The 24,731-nt window shown below is 36.1% G+C and overlaps 1 protein-coding gene across 1 annotated transcript in view; it reads right to left on the bottom strand.

Moving 5' to 3' along the window:
• LOC110132250 (lysine-specific demethylase 6A-like) overlaps positions 1-24,731 on the bottom strand; it is a 156,186-nt gene that overhangs the window by 11,766 nt on the left and 119,689 nt on the right. The window contains exons 20-26 of the mRNA XM_020885462.2: positions 24,152-24,357; positions 16,331-16,395; positions 16,182-16,256; positions 15,293-15,441; positions 11,634-11,748; positions 10,064-10,251; positions 6,484-6,625 (exon numbers count right to left, since the gene is read on the bottom strand). Coding sequence (XP_020741121.2) covers positions 6,484-6,625; positions 10,064-10,251; positions 11,634-11,748; positions 15,293-15,441; positions 16,182-16,256; positions 16,331-16,395; positions 24,152-24,357 — 940 coding nt within the window. The remainder of the gene's footprint in view (positions 1-6,483; positions 6,626-10,063; positions 10,252-11,633; positions 11,749-15,292; positions 15,442-16,181; positions 16,257-16,330; positions 16,396-24,151; positions 24,358-24,731) is intronic.

Genomic DNA, 24,731 nt, shown 5'->3' with positions numbered 1-24,731 from the left:
TATAGTACTGAAGAAAAAAGCACTAAAATTACTGTTTCAAATTTTAATTTGAAGGTTCTAATGATATCTTGAATTTATATTAAAGTTTTTGGTAATGTGTATTTTCCATACATGCATACTTCTGATGTTAATAGAGTGAATTTTCACAAATTGTGCTAGTTTTTCCATAATTTGCTGTTACTACTCAAAATTGTGTCCTACAGCATCCACAAATGTGTCTCAAAGCTCTCCTCTGAAGACAGAAGTGGATGATGTAATCTGGGAAGGATAATCTAAAACCCACAGAACTGGTTTAGCAAAAGTGACGTCACAATGATGTTTATGAACATTATGACCCTCAACAGTATTAGTTTGATCAGTATCAAACTAATTTAGAGCTTTCTGATTTGCTGGATTGCTACTGAATCAGAGTCTGGAAGATATTATCATATTCTTATATAAACTATTATCTGAAAGAAAAGATAAAACATTAAATGTATCTAAAACTATCCTCCTTATATTTACTGTTTTTAGTCTTTATGTCATATTAAAATGTAGAGTTACTGATAATAAAGGTTTAATTTCCTGGTTACCTTAAATAAGACTATACCTGGCATATAATAAGCACATAATAAATACTTGATTTCTAAGTAGGAGATGATTCACCTTTCCCAGATTACCTTAATGACAGAGCTACACACAAAACTGAGCCTAATAGGGTGATAACACCATGGACATCTTACGAATCCTAGCTGGCTTCGTTAACAATTCAAAGAACATTTTGTATGTATATTACAAAGCTGAATCTACTGCATTTAATTTCTTTTAAGTATTTTATCAAAAGGAATGTTCTAATATCAATGAATATATGAGATGTATGAAATAGTCAACCCATTATAATAAACATAATAAATTTCAAGTTTCTTCAAATGTTAATTATGAACTGAAGAGTGAAGTTTTCCCTTAAACTTCAATCAAATTATTTTCAAATTAAAAAAATAAAGCTTATTGTGAAAAATACAGAGAAAAATCAAGAATAAACACGTCCCTCATTACCTCTACTTTAAGCTAAAATGTACAAATTTATTATCTTCCCATGATACATCAATGAAAAAAAGGAGAAGGAAGGAAGGAAAGAGTAATGCCAAAAAAGCTGAACAGTTCTATCAAGACCTACAAGATCTTCTAGAGCTAACACCCCAAAAAGATGTCCTTTTCATTATAGGGCACTGGAATGTAAAAGCAGGATGTCAAGAAACACCTGGAGGAACAGGTAAATTTGGCCTTGGAATACAGAATGAAGCAGGGCAAAGGCTAATAGAGTTTTGCCAAGAGAACGCACTGGTCATAGCAAATACCCTCTTCCAACAACACAAGAGAAGACTCTACACGTGGACATCACCAGATGGTCAACACCGAAATCTGACTGATTATATTCTTTGCAGCCAAAGATGGAGAAGCTCTATACAGTCAGCAAAAGCAAGACTGGGAGCAGACTATGGCTCAGATCATTAACTCCCTATTGCCAAACTCAGACTGAAATTGAAAAAAGTAGGTAAAACCACTAGACCATTCAAGTATGACCTAAGTCAAATTCCTAATGATTACACAGTAGAAGTGAGAAAAAGATATAAGAGACTAGATCTGATAAGAGTACCTGATGAACTATGGACAAGGTTTATAACCTTGTACAGGGATTAAGACCTTCCCCAAGAAAAGAAATGCAAAAAAGCAAAATGGCTGTCTGAAGAGGCCTTACAAATAGCTGTGAAAAGAAGAGAAGTGAAAAGCAAAGGAGAAAAGGAAAGATATTCCCATTTGAATGCAGAGTTCCAAAGAAGAGCAAGGAGAGATAAGAAAGCCTTCCTCGGGGATAAGGCTTTAGAGGAAACAATAGAATGGGAAAGACTAGAGATTGCTTCAAGAAAATTAGAGATACCAAGGGAACATTTCATGCATAGATAGGCTAGATAAAGGACAGAAATGATATGGATCTAACAGAAGCAGAAGATATTAAGAAGAGGTGGCAAAAATACACAGAAGAACTGTATAAAAAAAGATCTTCACGACCCAGATAATCAAGATGGTGTGATCACTCACTCAGATCCAGACATACTGCAATGTGAAGTCAAGTGGGCCTTAGAAAGCATCACTATGAACAAAGCTAGTGGAGGTGAAGGAATTCCAGTTGAGCTATTTCAAATCCTGAAAGATGATGCTGTGAAAGTGCTGCACTCAATCTGACAGCAAATTTGGAAAACTCAAGCAGTGGCCACAGGACTGGAAGAGGTCAGTTTTTCATTCCAATCCCAAGGCTATGCCAACGAATACTCAAAACAATCGCACAATTGCACTCATCTCACATGCTAGTAAAGTGAGGCTTAAAATTCTCCAAGCCAGGCTTCAGCAATACATGAACATAAACTTCCAGATGTTCAAGCTGGTTTTAGAAAAGGCAGAGGAACCAGAGATCAAATTGCCAACACTCAATGGATCATCAAAAAAGCAAGAGAGTTCCAGATAACTATTTCTGCTTTACTGACTATGCCAAAGCCTTTGACTCTGTGGATCACAACAAACTGTGGAAAATTCTGAAAGAGATGGGAATATCAGACCACCTGACCTGCCTCTTGAGAAACCTGTATGCAGGTCAAGAAGCAACAGTTAGAACTGGACATGGAAACAACAGACTGGTTCCAAATAGGAAAAGGAGTACATCAAGGCTGTATACTGTTACCCTGCTTATTTAACTTACATGCAGAGTACATCATGAGAAATGCTGGGCTGGAGGAAGCACAAACTAGAATCAAGATCACCAGGAGAAATATCAATAACCTCATAATATGCAGATGACACCACTCTTATGGAAGAAAATGAAGAAGAACTGAAGAGCCTCTTGATGAAAGTGAAAGAGGAGAGTGAAAAAGTTGGCTTAAAGCTCAACATTCAGAAAACTAAGATCATGGCATCTGGTCCCATCACTTCAAGGCAAATAGATGGGGAAACAGTGGAAACAGTGGCTGACTTTATTTTTCTGGGCTCCAAAATCACTGCAGATGGTGACTGCAGCCATGAAATTAAAAGATGCTTACTCCTTGGAAGGAAAGTTATGACCAACCTAGACAGCATATTAAAAAGCAGAGACAAAAAAAAAAAAAAAAAAGCAGAGACATTACTTTGCCAAACAAAGGTCCATCTAGTCAAGGCTATGGTTTTTCCAGTGGTCATGTATGGATGTGAGAGTTGGACTGTGAAGAAAGTCGAGCACTGAAGAATTGATGCTTTTGAACTGTGGTGTTGGAGAAGACTCCTGAGAGTCCCTTGGACTGCAAGGAGATCCAACCAGTCCATCCTGAAGGAGATAAATCCTGGGTGTTCACTGGAAGGACTGATGTTGAAGCTGAAATTCCAATACTTTGGGCACCTGATGTGAAGAGGTGACTCATTGGAAAAGACCCTGAGGCTGGAAAAGATTGAGGGCGGGAGAAGAGGATGACAGAGGATGAGGAGGTTGGATGGCATCACCGATTCGATGGGCATGAGTTTGAGTAAGTTCCAGGAGTTGGTGATGGACAGGGAGGCCTGGCATGCTGCGATTCATGGGGTTGCAAAGAGTCTGACATGACTGAGCAACTGACCTGAGACTGAGACCAGAACAGAAAAATGAGTATATTCCTCTTTCATGGAAGAAAAGCTGTGGTGTTTGCATTTCAAATATTGAGAGCATGACACATTGGAGGGGTCTAGATGATATTGAGAATAATGAAGGTAGAGTGAAAAAGTTAAAAGTGAGAGATATTTTAAGTTTATGACCAAGAAATAAGAAAACTAAAGACGATAACCACCTTTTCTTCATTACCTTTTCTCTCTTATGTCAGTATTCAATCTGTATGCAAACTCTTGAGTTCAATCTTCACAACAGTGTGTTGTATAATCTTTCTCTACTTCCATTGCTACAATCAGAATCCAAGTTAGCTAGTCTGAATTTCTTCAATTGCCTTTAACTGTTTTCCTTTACCTTCCATTTTCCAATCTTTATCCACAAAGTAATAAAGAGATTCACACTTAAAAACTATAAATCAAAAATATCTTTCCCTTCTTCTATAACACACAGAATTACTACCTAAACTACTTAACATTGTCTACAAGAACCCTTGGGGGCTTTTCCAGTGGCTCAGCAATAAAGACGCTTCCTGTCAATGCAGGAGACACAGGTTCAATCCCTGGGTCTGGAAGGTCTCTGGAGATGGAAATAGTAATCCATTCCAGTATTCTTGCCTGGAGAATCCCATGGACAGAGGAGCCTGGTGGGCTAAAGTTCATGGGGTGGCAAAGAATCAGATGTGACTGACCAAGTAAACAACAACAAGTTCATCTATAATCCTGTGCCTTATCATTTTTCTTAATTTATTACCATAGATATTTCTTTCCTTTGTACTGCTACAGCCATTTCTGTCCCATAAATACAACAAAGATTTTCTTATATAAGGCTTTCACTTGTTTCAGGATCTAAAATGCTTTTATCCCTCGCTCTTCTTCTAGTTCACTTTTTTATGATTATGGTCCACTACAGAAACCATGGTCTCATAAACCACTTGAACAAAAGTTAGCATTTTCCATGACCTTAACCAAAAAACAAATTTGTAAAAATATACTTTAGAAATATTACTTAATCATAATTTATTTATCTGGGAATTTGTTTATCTAGCTCTACTAAATTAAATCACACAAAGAAAGAGAGTTATTTACATTCCACAGTATCTATTTTACTGCCAGGAGTACTGTCAAGAGTAAGAGTTCTCAAATATTTGATGAATGTGATTCATTCTGCATAAAATGTAAAGAAAACATAGGTCAAACAGAGACAAATGGAACATCTGGATCACCCTATAATTATTTTCATGAATTAGAATTAATGGTCATATCGAAGTTACCAAATGACCACCCATAATTGTGGATCTATAATACGAATTACTGCCTTAGTTCAGAGTTTGAGTGATGGATGCTCTTTCAAACTTTTCTAATTTTAAATCTCAAACATTTAAGGAAAATAGAATGAGTCAGTATGTAAAATAGTGAATACCCTCACTGAACAATTTTTGTTTGGGTATATTTGTTAGAAGAAAATTTTGAAAATAAATTCAAAATTAGCACTGTTTCTCATGATACTAGTTTGTGAAACTACTAGACCATCTATTCTAATTAGACTATCTAGTATAAGATTTAGTACACTAAATCTCTGTCTAACATTCATAAAATTCACAAACACACAGAAGTGGGGACAGGACTTAAAAACAACAACAACAAAATAGTACTTTAAATATTTAGCCTGTAATTTCCAATATTCATTTGGTGATGGCATGAGGGGAGAAGAAGTGAAAGAAAAACATATAAACTGAAGTTTGGAGAAACACTGGGAAGTGGCTCATGCTGAAAAAATGTACCAAGAGACTCCAGAAACATCATGATTCCATTCTACACCAACACAATAATACACCAAGTAAATTTCCTGCTTTTGTAACTTTTTTGTTGTGCAAGTCAATTCCCTGATTTTGTCAACTTATGTTTACAATATATGCTAGTCTATTAAGTGGGTAAAAGCATCATGTCTAAAAAAACAATGTATATATATTAATTAAAAATGACCTATTGCAAAAAAAAAAATAAATAACAAAACCATCACCTCAACCTTCAGCAAGTCAAAAACTTCTTACAACAGTAACATAAAGGATCACTAATCACAGATCACTACCAGAAATATAAAAATAAACAAAAGTCTGAAATACTGTGAGAATTAGCAAAATTAGACATGAGAAAGAAAGTGGGCAGGAAAGAAATGGTGCTGACACTTGTTCAATACTTATTTGCCACAAACCCTCAATTTGTAAAACACACAGTATCTGCAAAGTGCAGTCCAGTAAACAGCAATAAGATGATGTGTGCTTATATTCTAAATACACCTAGAAAACAAATGGAACAGAAACCTAAGGTAACAAATGAGCAGTTACTAGACTATATATAGATACATATATATTTAAACTGTTAATCTATTAAATGGATCAAGAAGGGGATTATTTGATTATAGTAGGAAATTTAAATAGTTAAGACTGTTTAAAATGATAATTTCTTTATGAGATATTTATAAAATTCTTACTCCCTGTGCTTGAGACAGACTTCCAATATTAAAACTAAAGGAGTCCTAGGACATCAGTTTGGTCAAAGGTTAAGAAAAAGGACACATGTATGAGTTTCCTAGTAAAGAATCATGTATGCCTTCATTTTTCTCTATGCCACAATAATCGGTCTATTTCAAAAGAAAGTATTTTTTAACATGTGAATGATCTTATTAAGATTCTGGGGCCACTTTATCATCTGATATCAACTGATGTAAGTCTCTGGGAGAAAAACATTCATTAGGTAACTTTATCATATTCCCTGTCCTCCATTTTCTCCTCACCATAAGTGTCCAAAAGAAGAATTATAGCAACTTTGGAAAGGACTTACTTAATCATTTCAAAAAGCTTGGGATCTGAAACTTTGATGTTTCGTGCCATATTCCAGGAGAGATGAACCATGGGTACAACTGACTTTACACTTTGCAATTTGTTCCACTCATACCGTTCCACTGCCAATTTATACTGGCTGGCTAGGATAGGAAAAAAAATTTAAGTTAAAAATGAAAGTAATAAAACATATGAACATAATCATTATCACCACTCAGGTGATCATTTTAACGCTAATTCTGAAAAACTAAAAACACTAAAATACGGTTCTCATAAAAATTAGTTAAAAATTGCCATTAAAGAGCACTACCTTCAATTGCTAGTTGTGTCCAACTCTTTGCAACCCCACCAATATCTCTCTCTTGTCTCACGGACATGAGTACTAGAAAAACCATAGTTTTGACTCTAAAGACCTTTGTTGGCAAAGTGATGTCTCTGTTTTTCACTATGCTGTCTGGACTGTGATAGCTTTGACTCCAAGTAGAAAGCCTCTTTTAATTTTGTGGCTGTGCTCACTATCCACAGTGATTCTGGAGCCCAGGAAAATAAACTCTGCCACTGATTCCAATTTTTACTCATTTATTTGCCATGAAGTGATGGAACAGGATGCCATGACTTTAGTTTCTAGAATGCTGAGTTTTAAGCATGGGTTTTCACTCTTTTGTCTCACCCTCATCAAAAGGCTCTTTAGTTCCTCTTCTTTCTGCCATTAAGGTGGTTATCATCTTCCTATCTGAGGTCATTGATATTTCTACCACAATCTTGATTCAGCTTATGATTCAACCAACCTCTCATTTCATATAATGTATTCTGCATAGAAGTTAAATAAGCAGGGAAACAATATACAGCCTTGACATACTCCTTTCCAAATTATAAACCATTCTGTTGTTCCATGTCTGGTTCTAATTCTTGCTTCTGGTGTTACAAGCAGGTTTCTTAGGAGACAGGTAAGGTGGTATGGTATTCCCATCTCTTTAAGAATTTTCCATTTCTTGTGATCTACACTGTCAAAGGCTTTGGTTTTTTTTTTGGAATTCCCTTGCTTCTCTTAGTACAAGAGATGTTGGCAATTTGATCTCTGTGGTTCCTCTTCCAAATCCAGCTTGTACATCTCGAAGTTCTCAGTTCACAAACTGTTATAGCTAAACTAAAAGTATTTTGAGTATTACCTTGCTAGGATGTGAAGTCAAAATGTACACTAGTTTGAACATTGTTTGGCACTGCTTTTCTTAGGGACTGGAATGAAAACTGACCCTTTCCAGTGCTGTGGCCATCACCAAGTTTTTCAAATTTGCTCGCATATTCAGGCCAGCAGTTTAACAGCATCATCTTTTAGGGTTTTAAATAGCTCTGCTGGAATTCCATCACCTTCACTTAGCTTTGTTGTGGAAAGTCTTCCTAAGTCCCACTTAACTTCACAATCCAGGATGTCCAGCTCTAGGTGACTAACCACAATACGTGGTTATTAGGATCATTAAGACTTTTTTGTACAGTTCTTCTGGGTATTCTTGCCACCTCTTCTTAAATCTCTTTTGATTCTGTTAGGTCCATACAGTTTCTGTCCTTTATTGTGCCCATCATTATATGAAATGTTCCCTTGGTATCTCTAATTTTTTGGAGAGATCACCATTCTGTCCCATTCTATTGTTTTCCTCTATTTTTATTTTTTTCTGCATTGTTTACTTAAGAAGGCTTTCTTATCTCTCCTTGCTGTACTCTGGAACTCTGCATTCAGTTGGGTTTATCTTTCCCTTTAGCCTTTCACTTTTCTTTTCTTAGCTGTATGGAAGGTGCTCTCAGACAACCACTCTGACTTCCAGCATTACTTTTTCTTGGGATGGTTTTGGTCACTGCCTCCTGTACAATGTTACAAACCTCTGTCCATAGTTCTTTGGGTGTTCTGTCTATCAGACTGAAAATCTCTTGAATCTATTCGTAATTTCCACTGTATAATAATAAGGGATTTAATTTAGGTCGTATCTGAATGGTCTAATGGCTTTCCCTACTTTCTTTAAATTAAGCCTTAATTTTGCTTTACAAAGCTCATGATCTGAATCACAGACACTCCAGGTCCTGTTGCTGCTATTTTGTAGTGTCTCCATCTTTGGCTGCAAAGAATACAATCAATCTGATTTTGGTATTGACCATCTGGAGACGTTCAGCTGTAGAGGTGTCCCTTGTGTTGTTGGAAGAGGGTTTTTGCTATGATCTGTATGTGCTCTTGGCAAAACTTGGGTGAGGCTTTGCCTTGCTTTATTTTGTATTCCATGGTCAGGTATCTCTTGACTGCCTACTTTCACATTCCAGTCCCCTACGATGAAAAGGACACCTTTTTTGGTGTTAGTTCTAGAAGATCTTGTAGTTCTTCATACAACTGTTCACCTTCAGCTTTTTGGCACTGGTGACTGGGCCGCAGACTTGGGTTACTGTGATGTTGAAAGGTCTGCCTTGGAAACAAAACAGATCATTCTGTCGTTTTTGAGATTACGTCCACATAATGCTTTGTTGACTATGAGACCTACTCCATTTCTTCCATGGGATTCTTACCCAAAATAGTAGATGTAATGGTCATCTGAATTAAATTCACCCATTCTCATCCCTTTTACTTGACTGATTCCTAAGAGTCAATGTTCATTCTTGCTATCTCTGCTTGCTCACATCCAATTTATCTAGATTCATGGAACCAACACTCTAGGAATTCTGTGTTAATTTGTGGAACTATGAATAAATTATGAACATGAATGCACATGAAATATTCTATGCAATTTTTTTAATATCATCAGACTTTACTTTCTGCACCAGACACATCCACAACTGCGTGCTCTTTCCACTTTGGCTCAGCCTCTTCAATTCTTCTAGAGCCTTTTCTCAGGAGTAAGTTTGGCATCTATTATTTGGCGGCTCATCTTCTGGTATCATATGTTTTTTACTTTTCATACTGTTTATTTGGTTCTTAAGGCAAGAATGGGGAAGTGGTTTGGCATTCCCTTCTCCAGTGGACCATGTTTTGTCAGAACTCTCCACCATGTGCCTGGCATTAGGCTTGCCTTTATTACATCTGTGAAGCCCTCACTTCTTTGGACTAAAAGGATTTCTCATTTTCCAGATTGAAAGAATGAGCCTATAATATTTCAAAACACTTATCCAAAGTCACAAAATTTACAAAGATAAACAAGGTAGGAGTCATCAGATATTTCTGGACCAAAATGCCAAACTTTTTCATCCTGCATATATTAAACAGAGTTTGACAAAACATCTCATGTGGTATATTAGAAAAAATAAAAAGTCTAAAAAATAATTATTGTTATTCTTTCCACAAGTTTTCTTTTATAAAAAAAAATTCAATGCTCTAAAACACCAAAAGTATATTGTCTTATCTGCAAAAGCATACTTTTCGAATTAGCTAAAATTTTCTCTTCTATATACCTGTCTTAGCTAGAATTCACTTTCTGTATAGTAACAACTGTATTTCTTCTAGGTCAAAGTACTTGAACTTTTAGTGAGTTATTTTCTAACTCATCATTAGAATTTTTAAAATGTACTACTTATGTTTATTACTGTTATTACATTATTTATAATACCTGTAAGTGGGCCAACATTCCAAGCAATGTTGTTGCACCAGCCAACAGCCTGAACCCAGTGCACGGTGCCTGCATTTATCCAGACCAAATCTCCAGGTCTTTGAATAAACCTATATACAGGAACATTTGCTTCATAAAGATCTTCAAGATTGGGCCACCAAGAACTCATCAAAAAATTCAAATTATTTCTGAAAAAAATGAATAATGTTACTGGACAAAGTTTTTTTAATGTCTCATCAAAGATGAAAAGATACTTTTAAGAGATTAGAAAATGCTATCACTTTATATAGTTTAATAAAACTTAATAGTACTGTCAGAACTTCAGAATAGGGCTCTAGAATAGAAGAAGCAATTGAAGAAAAGTAACAACAGAAGAGAAGAGGTACACTTACTTACTTATTTTGGTACCATATGTCTAAACTTACTTTTCAAAATACAAATGTTGTTTTCAAATTACACTGAAAATAAATTAGTTTTTTAGTTTAATGTAGATTTTACTTAGATTTAATACACATACAATAAAATCTACCTATTAATGAGTGCTGACAAACAGGTAAGCACTATTATAATCAGGTACTCTGGGGCCCGACATGCTCAGGGGCAACTATTCAACTCTTCTCAAGCACACTATAAACTTTAGTACTATTTCACCCAGTATTACCAATATGAAACTGGAGAAACTTCCATTTAAAAAAAGGATGCCAAAGATGGCAAACAGATCAAACATCTTTATCAAAAATTCAAAACAGCAGTTGATTTTAAGATAACATGTTATCTGCAACCATAAAATAAACTATTGAAATTATAAACATTACAAGCAGTATCCTTCTGCAAAACAAAATTACAGAAGTTGAGAAGACACATGTGATTTCTACAATTTAAAATACATCATTACTGCAGTTTAAACTTTGGGGATATCAGCTGTCTTTTCCAAGTACATCTTGGAATGTATATCTTTCCTAAGATATTTGAAATAGAAGAAAAGTAAACCCTAAAAATAGTTGTGTGTTAGTTGCCTAGTCATGTCTGACTCTTTGCAACCCCATGGACTGTAGCCTGCCAGGCTCCTCTTTCCATGAAATTCTCCAGGCAAGAATATTGGAGTGGGTTGCCATTTCCTCCTCCATAAAAAAATTAGTTCTTCCTAAAAAGAATCACTGCAATGTATGTGTAAAAATACCACATGATATAACGTAAAGAAATAAATTTTATTAAAAAATTCATTATATCAACAGTAAACCTTACACATAAGGCAGAAAAACCTGATCATACATTACCAGTAATTGAGAGAAATTTGGAGTACTGTTTTTTTAACCACTCTGACATACTTTTTAGTAAATAAACTATGAGTAAATAACTTCTAAAATATTAAAGAATTTAGTATATGAAATAAGTGTATCAATTTAAAAATAACCATACATGACAAGTATGAGAATTACATTCAATTCTTAATCAAGTATGTTACTGTAACAATATCATTTCCAACTCTTAAACAACAGCAGGTATAACTGCCCTTCATAATAACTTTTCTCACAATTATTTCCAAAGAAAATTTAGTTTAGAAACCTACTTTTCACAGAAGTCATTAAGAACACCCCAATAACCTTCAGGAACAACAAACCATTCACAATCACCTGGACCAATGTTTATGTTAACAGAACAGAAGTTGTTATTTTCTTGGTGACCTAAAATGTAAAAGGAAAAAAGTCATGATGAGACTATAAATGAAATGAACAGTGTGTACATGTAGCAGTGTGTACCTGTCCATCCTAAAGTCAATGAAAGAAATGTGCCATTAAATTACTGCTGTTTTGTGGACTGGGTGAAAAATAAATGCTTACAGAATAATGAATGCCATATGAATAAGTAATAAATATTAGCTATTATCAGTGTTACTACTTTCTTTTCTGTAAACTACCCCATCTCACAAAGAGTACCAAAAATTAACAAATGAGGACATGGAGAACAAAGCTGTGGTTGCTGAAAGGAAGAGTACAGGGAAGGAACAGTCAGGGAGTTTGGGATTTACATGCACACTGCTATATTTAAAATGGATAACCACGGCCCTGCTGGCCAGCACAGGGAACTCTGCTCAGTACTCTGTAATAACCTGATGGTCACCAGGGGGAAGGATGGGGGAAGGGACAGTCAGGGAGTCTGGGATGGACATGGACACATGGCTGTATTTAACATGGAGAACCAGCAAGGACCCGCTGGACAGCACAGGGAACTCTACTCAATACTCTGTAATAACCTGATGGTCACCAGGGGGAAGGATGGGGGAAGGGATGGTCAGGGAGTCTGGGATGGACATGGACACACTGCTGTATTTAACATGGAGAACCAGCAAGGACCTGCTGGCCAGCACAGGGAACTCTGCTCAATACTCTGTGATAACCTGATGGTCACCAGGGTGAAGGATGGGGGAAGGGATTGTTGGGGAGTCTGGGATGGACATGGACACATTGCTGTATGTAGCATGGAGAACCAGCAAGGACCTGCTGGACAGCACAGGGAACTCTGCTCAATACTCTGTGATTACCTTATGGTCATCAAGGAGAAAGGATGGGGATAAAGGAAATTTAGCAAGTTTAAGATGGACATGTACACAGTGCTAGACAACTAACAAGGACCTGCTGTACAGCAAAGGAAGGGAACTCTGCTCAATACTCTCTAATAACCTTATGGTTACCATGGGGGAAATGGAGGGGAAGGGGACAGTCAGGGAGTTTGGGATGGACAGGTACACAATGTAACAAGTATACACCACAGTATTTAACATGGAGAACCAACAAGGACCTACTGTACAGGACAGGGAATTCCGCTCAATGTGGCAGCCTGGAAAGGACAGGAGTTTGGGGGGAAATGGATCCATGTGTATGTATGAGTGAGTACTTTGCTGTCCACATTAAACACTGTTAATCAGCTATATACTTCAATACAACATAAAAAGGTAAAAGAAAAACATGAATGAATGATATTATTTTCAAAATGTAACTGGTGACTTAGCAACCTGTTAAGTCTTATAAACCTTCCAATTTCATATTGCTACATACTGTAAATGCTTATACCTTTTCCACCACAGGTAGAGATGGGTAATCTAATATAGCCTCAGAATATAGCCTCTAAATTTTTAAGAACACATTTAAAAAGCTCATTTCAGTAGGTAAAGTGTGTTATATAAAGTATCATTTCTTTTATGTAAGAACAGACAAAATGTTTACCAACTAAAAAAACACTTAGAACTATTTTTCTATGAATTACAGAAGCTGACTAAAACACATGACATATTTTCTCTAAGGAATTCCTTCTGAGTTCCAGAGGATACTGTTAATGTAATGACAAACAAATGAAACATCCCAAGACTTCTAGGCATAAATGACAAAGAATAATACACTAAATCTGGCTTCAGCCCCTCAGATTTTACATTAAAAAAAAAAAAGCTTTTCATCTTCTGTGATTCACTTCACCTGTCACATACTTACTTTTATAAAATATTCTAAATCAAATGAAATAATTTTCAAATACAAATAAATCTTGATGGATCTACTCTAGTATCATACACATTAAAAATCCTGAAAAGTAACATTCTTGCCCAGTATTAAGTATTAATGACAAAGAAGGCCAATACATTAAATACCTTTTCAACTATTAAAATTATTCATATTTCTTTCCACTTGATCCAAATACTGATAAAACAGTACTATCTAAATTTGCAATAATCCTGGGAATAAACATTTCAATAACTGGGTTTTATTCCCAGTTGTACATTAATATCCCTGAGAAGCTATTAAATAATGATATCTCATCCTCAAAATGATTCATTATTTCTCTGGAAAGCTTTTCAGCAGATTCCAATTACCAAAGTTGGGAATCCAAACTCATGAAATAAGCAACAAATATTCTTCTTTTAAAAATTAGTTGGTTATTCTACAGTGAGAATGTACTGAAGAAAACATCAGAAAAACAAACAAACAAAATGACCTGTAGGCTGTACACATCACCATATAGCTGAGTTGTTTTTTTCTGCTACCATCTGACAGCTGTCCAGAGACTGGGACTTAAAATTATTAAGCACTTCAATTGTCACCTATGACATAAACTATGTCAATGCAAAGAGAATGATTTTATATTTGTATTGAATGAAACTTTATGATTTAAACCAGGGGAGAGCACACTATGGTCTGCTGTGAAATAAACATTCTTTTAATTAAAATTCTTGGGACTCAAATATGGCATCAATTTATGTTCTATCCATATATGTTTTCATGCTACAACATAAGAATTAAGCCGTAATAACAGAGACCTTATGCCCTTATAATTCATATTGCTGCTTGACAAACTATAACTTTCATTAACACAATCAAAGCTAAATAACAAGTGCAGAGAACATTTTATACTGTAAAAGCCTTCTTTTACTTGTGATCTTCAACTGAAAAAACTGCATCTGAAATGCAACTAAGTGCAAAGAGAAGACGTAAAAGTTAAAAAAAAAAAGAGAAACAAATCTTAAGAGAGTTCTGTAAATGCCTTCCAACCAACTAAATAAGCTAAATAAAGTAAACACATAGACTGATAGTGTTTGGCAGTACCTAGTTTCAGAAAAAAAATTTTAAGGATTAAATATATGAAACATACAGGATTGGGGAGATGCATGGGGAGGACTGGCCAGCTGGGGCTTACAAGAAAAAAAACAGAAAAAGATCAAACATAAAATTTTTCCACAGAATAGCTCTAACAGATATACATTTGTAGCTATACTGACAAAAGGGGATGCTGACTTGGAATCCCAATAAGGTACATACGAGATAGTTTTAAAAATATAGTGTATAATATATTTTAAGTATTTTCAGTGAAGTTTTATACCATATAGGACACATATTAGTTCATTATTAGTAAGAACTGTAACTGTGGTGAAAAAATGTGGAAAACTGACAGTTTGCTGTCAATGGGGCCAAGACAAAGACTTTGACTGCCTGTGTTAATACCTTTGCTAGGGTAAAATTTTTCTGATGGTTACATATAAAAAGAATAAAAATTATATTGAGAGAATAAATTGATACTTTCATCTTTAATTGTAAGAATACTTACAGTATTTTTGCCTACTAAAAAGAATTTTAAAATCTCACTGACTTCATTAATTACAAATGGGAAACGCTACAGGTGCATCTACCACATTTGATCAACTCTATTTTAGCTATGCAAAATAAGTTATTTCATAAAAATAACCTGGTGTCCGACTCCCTGGAACTTTCATGTATAATTGAACTGTATTCATGCCCAGTATGGTATGACCAAGATGGCTTAGAAGGTTTCCTGCTGATACAACACGCACAAAAGCAGGAAGTTTAGTCAGCTCATGTAGCTGCAATTTCCACCTGAAATAAAATGATATTTTGAAAGTGTGATATTGTTGCAAACATTAATGACAACTAACCCCCAAATCTTTCAATCCAAACAGAAAACAGTTAAATCTTCAAGTTTCAAATGCTTAAGGTTAAAAGAACTAGTTTTTAGCTTCTTTTTCAAACAAGTCCTAAAAGAAACAGATAAAAATTTATGGGACTTCCCTGGTTCTAGTGGTTAAGAATTCATCTGCAAATGCAGGGAAGACAGGTTAAATCCTGGTCGGCAAAGTAGGATTCCACATGCTGCAGAGCAATTGAGCTGGTGAGCCACAACTACTGAGCCCAAGTGCTGCAACTATTGAAGCCCGTGCTCCTAGAGCCTGTGCTTTGCAATGAAAGAGGCCACAACAGTGAGAAGCCCAAACACACAACTAGAGAGTAAATGCTGCTTGTGGAAATTAGAGAAAGTCCATATGCTGCAAGGATGACCCAGCAGGGTCAAATGACAATAAATAAATGAAATATTTAAAAAACTAAAAAAAGTGTGATAATCTTATATGTTTATTTGCACATCTGTAAAACTGTTTTGATATTGATAACAAAAGTACCATTCCAAAATCTAATAAAAATAATTTCAAAATGCTAGCAAAAACTTCTCCGTCAACACACAAAAACAGGATAACTACTGGATTAAAGAAAATATAAAAGTAGGCAAATTTCAGTTCTACATTTCTGTTTGTACTTAATGGAAACAGAACAGGAGGTCTTACTTTTTGTCATCAGAAAGGTCAATGTTGGTCCCAAATTTTATAGTTTTAAAAGGTCCTTTCCTTCTCCTTCCAGTACTTAAAAAGAAAACAACAAAAGTAAATTCATGCCTTTTGACAGGAACACTGAATGCAAACTAAAATTTGCTTACTTATCTGAAGAAGTGGATTCATTATCTGAATATTCTCTATGTTGCATTCTTTTCTCATTTTCCTCCTACAAATTAAGCAAAAACACTCATATTTTAGTACCCTCCTACATACTATACTTCCCATTACACAACTAAATAAAATAATCATATCTACATGAGTGCTACTGATTATGATTTGAAAAGTAGTTTGCTATAGGCACACTGCACCAAAAGACCAGAGTTTGTTTTTCCTATATGAACTCTTAAATAAGAATGAAATGTGTATATTCTTCTATTTGACACAAATTAAAGTGATAATAAAAGAAAATGAAAGCAAAGTTCTATAGTCTTGCTATCAACATTACTTATAAATGCCAATCAAGCTAAAGTACACATTTTAAATTGACAGGAGTGTGTGTGCCTACAAAAACAAGTTATAGGTGAATAAAGATTTAAGGTTTTCTATGTCTAATATAAAATTTTTTATCTTAACCCTGCCTATGTGGATTATAGTAATACAATTAAGAGAACATACAGTTAATAATCTAAATTTCTGACAAGATACATTCTATATAAATAAAACACTTAGCACTAGGAAGGAACTTAAATCTAAATAAAAATGTGTTACTCTCTTGACAAAGGTGCCAAAGTTATTCAATGAAGAAATGTACGGAAACTATAGAAACCCATAGTGAAAAGAATAAATGTTAGACATGAACCTTTTACTAAAGAGAAAAATTCTCTCAAGATGGAGCCAATGACCTAATATAAGACATATAACTATGAAACTCTTACAACAAAACAAAGAGTATGTCTGCATGACTACCAGATAAACCTTTCTTAGCTATGTCATCAAAAATAAAGCAGTTAAAACAAAATTTTCACCCAAACTTTCATGCTTCAAAGGACACCATCAAGAAAAAGTGAAAACACAACTTACAGGGTAGGGAAAATTAAATCCTTTACTAATGATTCAGTAAAACATATAAGAGATCCGGAACTAGCCATTTCTTCCTTAAAAACAATTAAGCAGTCTCATGGTAGTAAAAGAATACAGATTAAACTGCTGTGTCCAAAAGTTTTTTTTGGAAAAAGCAGTGAAAAATAGAAACTAAAATTAATGGGACCAGAAAACTCTATGGATACTCTGCTGGGGAAAGAAACACCACAGACAATATCAGAAAAACATCCCTTTCTGAAATATACCAGAGGATTCTCTTCTTTACAGCAAAATCGGCACTCAGAAGAAGCTCCTTAATCACAGGCTAATTTTCTGGAATTTTTATTAGGACCTACATGTCCACAGAGGCTTCCATGGTGGCTCAGTGGTAAAGAATCTATCAGCCAGTGCAGGAGACATGGGTATGATCTGTGGGACAGGAAGATCCCCTAGAGAAGGAAATGGTAACCCACTCCAGTATTCTTCCCTGGGGAATTCCATGGACGGCGGAGCTTGGAGAGCTATAGTTCATGGAGTTTCAAGAGTCGGATACCACTGAGCAATTAAACAACGAAAACATCTCCAGAGAAGCGAGAAATACCAAACTCCAGCCGAATCTACACATTCAGTTCTACTGAAAGAACAGGGGGAAAAACAAGCATGAAGCACTAATGAGGTTCAAAGTAGAGAGGCACATGCTTCACAAGGACTAAGACCAAATCATAAGATAGCAGAATATCCCCTACCTCAATACTTCTACCAATACATGACTAAAAGCCTAATTATAGCAGTTCCTTTTATCCAGCACAACAAGGTATGGGAAAACTCAGATGCACAGCTTAAAAACCCATACCAAGACACAAGAACAGTCTCTGACATAACATAAATGATGGCATTCTGAGAAAAAAATTTTATAGTTTAGTATGCAAAGAATTCTAAAAAGAAGTAATTTGTCATGGGGGTATCTGAAAAGAAATTCCTAAATCTGAAAAAGAAGGAAAAATAGACCAAAAACAGTTCACAAACAAACAAATCAGAATAAGCAAGAATTGTACAGAAAGTTAAAAAGATGTATCAAATCGGCAATGTTGATAGAGCAGAAATAAATGAACCAAGAAGAAATTCCCTGGCAGTCCAATGTTTAAAACTCAGCACTCTCACTGCTGGGGCCCAAGAATCAATCCCTGATCAGGTAACATAGATCCCAAATTCCTCATTTGCTAAAAGAAATAAAAATTTAAGCCAATAAGCAAACTAGAAATACGTAAACATCCCCTACCAATGAAAGAGGTATGAAAACACGAATATAGAGGTTCTGGGTAAAAGCAAGAAGGAAAAAGGGGCAAACCCTAAATAAAGTTAGGCATATAAAACTTACACTATATAAAATCAAAGATAAGAGAAAATATGCAATGGAACCACAGAAAATAAAAAAATCTCATTTATACTCATCTAAACATAATAATATAGATGGGGAAACAGTGGAAGAAGTGTCACACTTTACTTTTTACGGCTCCAAAATTACTGCAGATGGTGACTGCAGCCATGAAATTAAAAGACACTTACTCCTTGGAAGGAAAGTTATGACCAACCTAGATAGCATATTAAAAAGCAGAGACATTACTTTGTCAACAAAGGTCCATCTAGTCAAGGCTGTGGTTTTTCCAGTAGTCATGTATGGATGTGAAAGTTGGACTGTGAAGAAAGCTGAGCACTGAAGAATTGATGCTTTTGAACTGTGGTGTTGGAGAAGACTCTTGAGAGTCCCTTGGACTGCAAGGAGATCCAACCAGTCCATCCTAAAGGAGATCAGTCCTGGGTGTTCATTGGAAGGACTGATACTGAAGCTGAAACCCCAATACTTTGGTCACCTCATGCGAACAGTTGACTCACTGGAAAAGACCCTGATGCTGGGACGGATTGGGGGCAGGAGGAGAAGAGGACGACAGAGGATGAGATGGCTGGATGGCATCACTGACTCGATGGGCATGAGTTTGAGTAAACTCGGGAAGTTGGAGATGGACAGGGAGGCGTGGTGTGTTGCAATTCATGGGGTCGCAAAGTGTCAGACATGACTGAGCAACTGAACTGAACTCAACCGAAACATAACATTCACATCTTCTTCAAAATGTAAGCAAGAAGACATTCAAATGGAAATAAAAATAAAATCACACTAGAATTTTATACCCCCAGACATTCTTCAAGAGTAAAAGAGAAAGTTTTTCTGATGGACAAAAATTTATACTTGCTAGAAAAAAGCTGCCTTGGCCTGGAAGAAAATTTAGTTTTTTGAAGAAGAAAAATTATACAAGTCAGAATTTCTAATATATAAAATAAAAGCATAAAAAAAAAGAGAAAAATATTAATCCTCTGTTATAACTGGTATATAAATAGCATGTAACATTGTGCCATGTTTGTATCTGTGTACTTATTTGCTAAATTATGTCCAATGGTTTGTGACTCCATAGATTGTAGCCCACCAGACCCCTCTGTCCAAGTTATTCTCCAGGCAAAAATACAGGAGTGGAGTGACATTCCCTTCTCCAGGGAAGTTTTGCCTTCTTGCATTTCTTTTCTTTTAGGATTATTTTGGTTACTTCCTCCTCTCCAACAATATCAAACTCCATGCATAATTCTTCTGGCACTCAGTCTACCAGACTAATAATCCCTTGACTTTATTTGTCACATCTGCTAAATAGTCATAGGGTATTTGTTTAGGTCATATGTGAATGGTCTACTGAACTTCCCCACTTTCAATTTAAACCTGAATTTTGCAATAAGTAGCTTGGATGTGAGCCACAACCAGCTGTAGGTCTTCTCTTCGCTGAATATAGAGTTTCTCAATCCTTGGTGGCAAAGAATATAATCAATCTGATTTCAGTACTGACCATCTGGTGATATCTATGTGTAGAATAACCTCTGAGGTTGTTTGAAGACGGTGTTTGCTATGACTTGCATTCTCTTGGAAAAACTTGGTTAGGCTTTGCTCAGCTTCATTTTGTACTTTGCCACCCCACTCCCGCCCCCATTTTGTTCTCCAAGGCCAAATTTGCCTGTTACGCAAGGTATTTGACTATGTACATTTGCATTCCAATTCCTTAAGATGAAAAAGATATTTTTTTGGTGTTAGTTCTAGAAGGTTTCCCAGTTCTTCACTGAACCATTCAAATTCAGCTTCTTCGTTGAGGCATAGACTTGAATGACTGTTATACTGAATTGTCTTGGAAATAAACTGAGATCATTCTGTCATTTTTGAGACTGCACTCAAGTAGTTTATTTTGGACTGTTCTGATGACTATGATGGCTACTCTATTTCTTCTAAGGGATTCTTGCCCACGGGAGTATATATAATGGTCATCTAAATTCCATTCACCTATTCCCATGCATTTTAGTTCACTGATTTCTAAGACGTTGATGTTCACTCTTGCCTTCCCCTGCCTGACTCATGTCCCATTTACCTGGAATCACAGACCTAACATTCCAGGTTCATGTGCAGTATTGTTCCTTACAGCAACAGTTGTTACTTTCACCACAAGACATATCCACACCTGGGCAACATTTCCGCTTTAGCTCAGTCTCTTCACTGTTTATGGAGTTATTTCTCCACTGTTCTCCAGTAGCATATCAGACACCTACTAATCGGGGGGGGGGGGAGGGTCGTCATCCTCTAGTGTCACATATTTTTACCTTTTGATGGGACAAAAATTTGTCTGTTTATGGGGTTCTCTAAGCAAGAAAACTCAAGTGGCTTGCCATTTCTTCCTCCAGTGGACCTAGTTTGTCAGGACTCACCTCAGTGACCCATTTATCTTGGCTGGCCAGCCATGTCATGGTTCATAGTTTTTCTGAGTTATACAAGGCTGTGATCCATCACTTGGTTAGCTTTCTGTGATTGTGGTTTTCGTTCTGGAGTCCATGGAACTGCACTTCTTGCTGCTTCTGTCTGCCCTCTGATGGATGAATATAAGAGGCTTGTTCAGGCTTCCTAATGGAACAGGCAGGCTGTGGGGAAAACCAGGTCTTGCTCTAGTGGGCAGGGTGATGTTCAATAAATCTGTAATCAAATTTTCAGCTGATAGGTAGGGATATGCTCCCTCCCTGTTGATTTGGCCTGAGGCAGGCCAGTGCTGGAAGTCTGCAGTCCCTATGGTAGGGCTACAGGCCCTATGGAAAAGCTAATGGTGACCTCCTGTAAGCGGACTTACACAAACAAGCTGCACTTCCCAAGACTGCTGCCACCAGTGCCCCTGACCCAGAGACAGGCCATTTTCACCAGCACCTCCACAGGAGACCCATAAGCAGGTCTGCCTCAATATCTTATGGGGTTACTGGCAGGTCTGGCTCAGTCTCGTGTGTGGTCAACTGCTCCTTTACCCTAGGTCCTGATGCTCAGAAGGTTTCGTTTGTGCCTTTCAGGGTTCTTACGTCAAAAACTGCATATTTCTCTGATGTTCACACAGAATATTCAGTGAGACCACATTCCAGGTCACTATCCATACCTTTGCAAATTCAAGAGTAAAGACATAATACAATACTTCCTATCAGGTAACAATGGAAATAATGCAGAAATCAGTAAAACAAACAAAGATAGAAAATTCAAAAACACACTGATACTAAACAATATACTGTTGAAAATACCCTCTAAAAAAACTAAGAATTATTTTGAACTGAGTTATAATGAAAATAGAAACGTTAGTAAATTTGGAAATACACCCAAAACAGTGACTGGCACGAAATTCAGAGCAACTAATATACATAATAGAAAAAAAAAAAAGATCTGAAATCAATCATCTAAGTTTCACTCTACAAGAAAATTAAATGGAAAACAAGAGCAAATAAATCCATTAGAAGGGCAAAAGAAAAGAAATATGAAGAAAAGTTAAAGTCAGGAAAACTGAAAATACAAAGTCAAAAGAGAAAGGTCAATGAAACCAAAACTTGGCCCTTTGAAACAACCAATAAAATTGATAAAACTTGGCTGGAAAATAAATACAGAAGACAGTTCTGGTCAGTCACTCAGTCACGTTCAACTCTTTGCAACTTTATGGACTAAGCACACCAGGTTTTCCTGTCCATCATCAACTCTTGGAGCTTGTTCAAACTCAGGTCCATTGAGTCAGTGATGCCATCCAAGAGACAGAAATTACTAATAACATAATTAAAAGATGGATCATTATTACAAACCCCATGGTCATTAAAGGATAACAAAAGAATGCTAGGAATCACTCCACTCACAAATACGATAACCTAGATAAAATGACCCAATTCCTTGAAAGATACAATCTATCAAATGCAACACTGTGAGGAAGAGATAATCTGTAAGCATGTAGCTATTTAAACTGAATCAATCACTGAGGAACTTTGCAGAACAAAAAGCACAACAGTGCCCAGATGAGGTCACTGATAAAGGGTTCCACCAAAAATTCAGGAAAAATTATGCCACTGCTCAACAACCTGTTCCAGAAAATAGAAGCAGATGCAATCTTTCAACTATACTATGAGGTCAAGGACAATGACTATCCTAATACTAAAAACACTGAGAGAAAACTACAGACCAAAGAAAAGTCCTCAACAAAGTATCAGCGGATCACATCCAACTATGCAGAAACACTACGGCCAAATTGGATTTATCCAAGGCATGCAAGGTTCATTCAACATTTAAAAAATCAATCATTATAATACATGACATATCCACAGGTTAAAAAAGAAAAACCACATGATCAAGACAACTGATGCAGCAAAAGAACTGACAAAACTGAATACTTCTGTATGATAAAATTAGTCACTGAATAGGAAGAGAGAGGAACTTCCTCCACTTAATAATTATCTATAGAAAACCGTTCAGTTCAGTTCAGTCACTCAGTCATGTCAACTCTTTGTGACCCCATGGACTACAGCATGCCAGGCTCCCTGTCCATCACCAACTCCCGGAGTTTACTCAAATTCATGTCCATTGAGTCAGTGATGCCATCCAACCATCTCATCCTCTGTCATCCCCTTCTCCTCCTGCCCTCAATCCTTCCCAGCATCAGGGTCTTTTCAAATGAGTCAGCTCTTCACATCAGGTAGTGGAGTTTCAGCTACTAGTGGAGTTTCAGCTTCAACATAAATACCTCCAATGAGTATTCAGGGCTGATTTCCTCTAGGATGGACAGGTTGGATCTCCTTGCAGTCCAAGGGACTCTCAACAGTCTTCTCCAACAGCACAGTTCAAAAGCATCAATTCTTCAGCACTCAGCTTTCTTTATACTCCAACTCTCACATCCATACATGACTAGTGGAAAAACCATAGCCTTGACTAGATGGACCTTTGCTGACAAAGTAATGTCTCTTCTTTTTTATATGCTGTCTAGGTTGGTCCTAATTTTTCTTCCAAGGAGTAAGCATCTTTTTATTTAATCATATGTGAAGTCAGGCTCAAAGCAGTCCCCAGTAGTATACTGAATAAGGCAAAGAATATTTTTAGATGCTTTTGTAAATTTCTGTTTCTTTTGTGGTTTTATTTAGACACTATTAATGACACAGAAAGAAAACTAACACTTCTTTATAGAGCATCTTTCAGATAAAATGAAAAGGAAATGCCTTTTTACAAGCCAATTAAAAATGACAGCAATGCCCAGATACTATTGTTCGTAGTAACATCAGCCTGCAACTACTACGTAAACCTATTTACTTTATAATTTTAAATAGAAACATTTCAAAAATAAGGATATGCTATAAAACAGTATTTTCTCTATTAACAATCTGTACTTCTGGCTAATGTAACCTCATTTAAACCTGCAACAGTTTAATCTTTCGTTAACTGTAATACTTACAAAACCAAATTATATTAACTGAATACACTGTTAGAGAAGCAATTGCATTTAATTTAGAAAAAAAAATCTCCAGGAAAAAACACTTACTCTCAATGACTCCTGGAAGGAGGAGGCCTGGTACTGTGCATACTTAGCAATTGTAGTATGAGATCGATTACTTTCACAACGCCAGATTTTCTTTGTTCCAGTGGGATCCCAGTTTTCATCTGCTGGTTGCAACAACTGTGTTCTCACCTCTACAGTGTGTTCATTATTAGCTTCTACCAAAGTTTTAGTAGAGAAAAGCCCTAGATCTACATGAATAAATAAATTGTAATAAAAAAATAAAACTACGTTTGGTATAATGAACGTTTCAAAAGTTTAAAAAAATTCTTTATGACATTCCATCCACTTCTCTAAAGACTGCTTCAAGCCACATGAGAGAAATACGGCTTCCTTGAGGTATTACCAAACAAATTCTAGATGTGCTACTCCCTGCAAAATATGAGGGCCAAACTTCCACAGCAGTCCCACGAATCATAAGATTTAACCACTGTGACAAGGTGTAACAAGGAACTGAAGGACATAAGCAGGCTCTGGATCTAATTTTACCTACATCTTACACTGCAAAACGTCTTCCATCAACTAACCCAAGTCATTCATGATGCCTAATAAAACCAAATTAAAA

The sequence above is a fragment of the Odocoileus virginianus genome, unplaced genomic scaffold (genome assembly GCF_023699985.2).
Source record: "Odocoileus virginianus isolate 20LAN1187 ecotype Illinois unplaced genomic scaffold, Ovbor_1.2 Unplaced_Contig_32, whole genome shotgun sequence".
NCBI lineage: Eukaryota > Metazoa > Chordata > Mammalia > Artiodactyla > Cervidae > Odocoileus > Odocoileus virginianus.
This window is presented reverse-complemented; position numbering and strand designations above follow the sequence as displayed.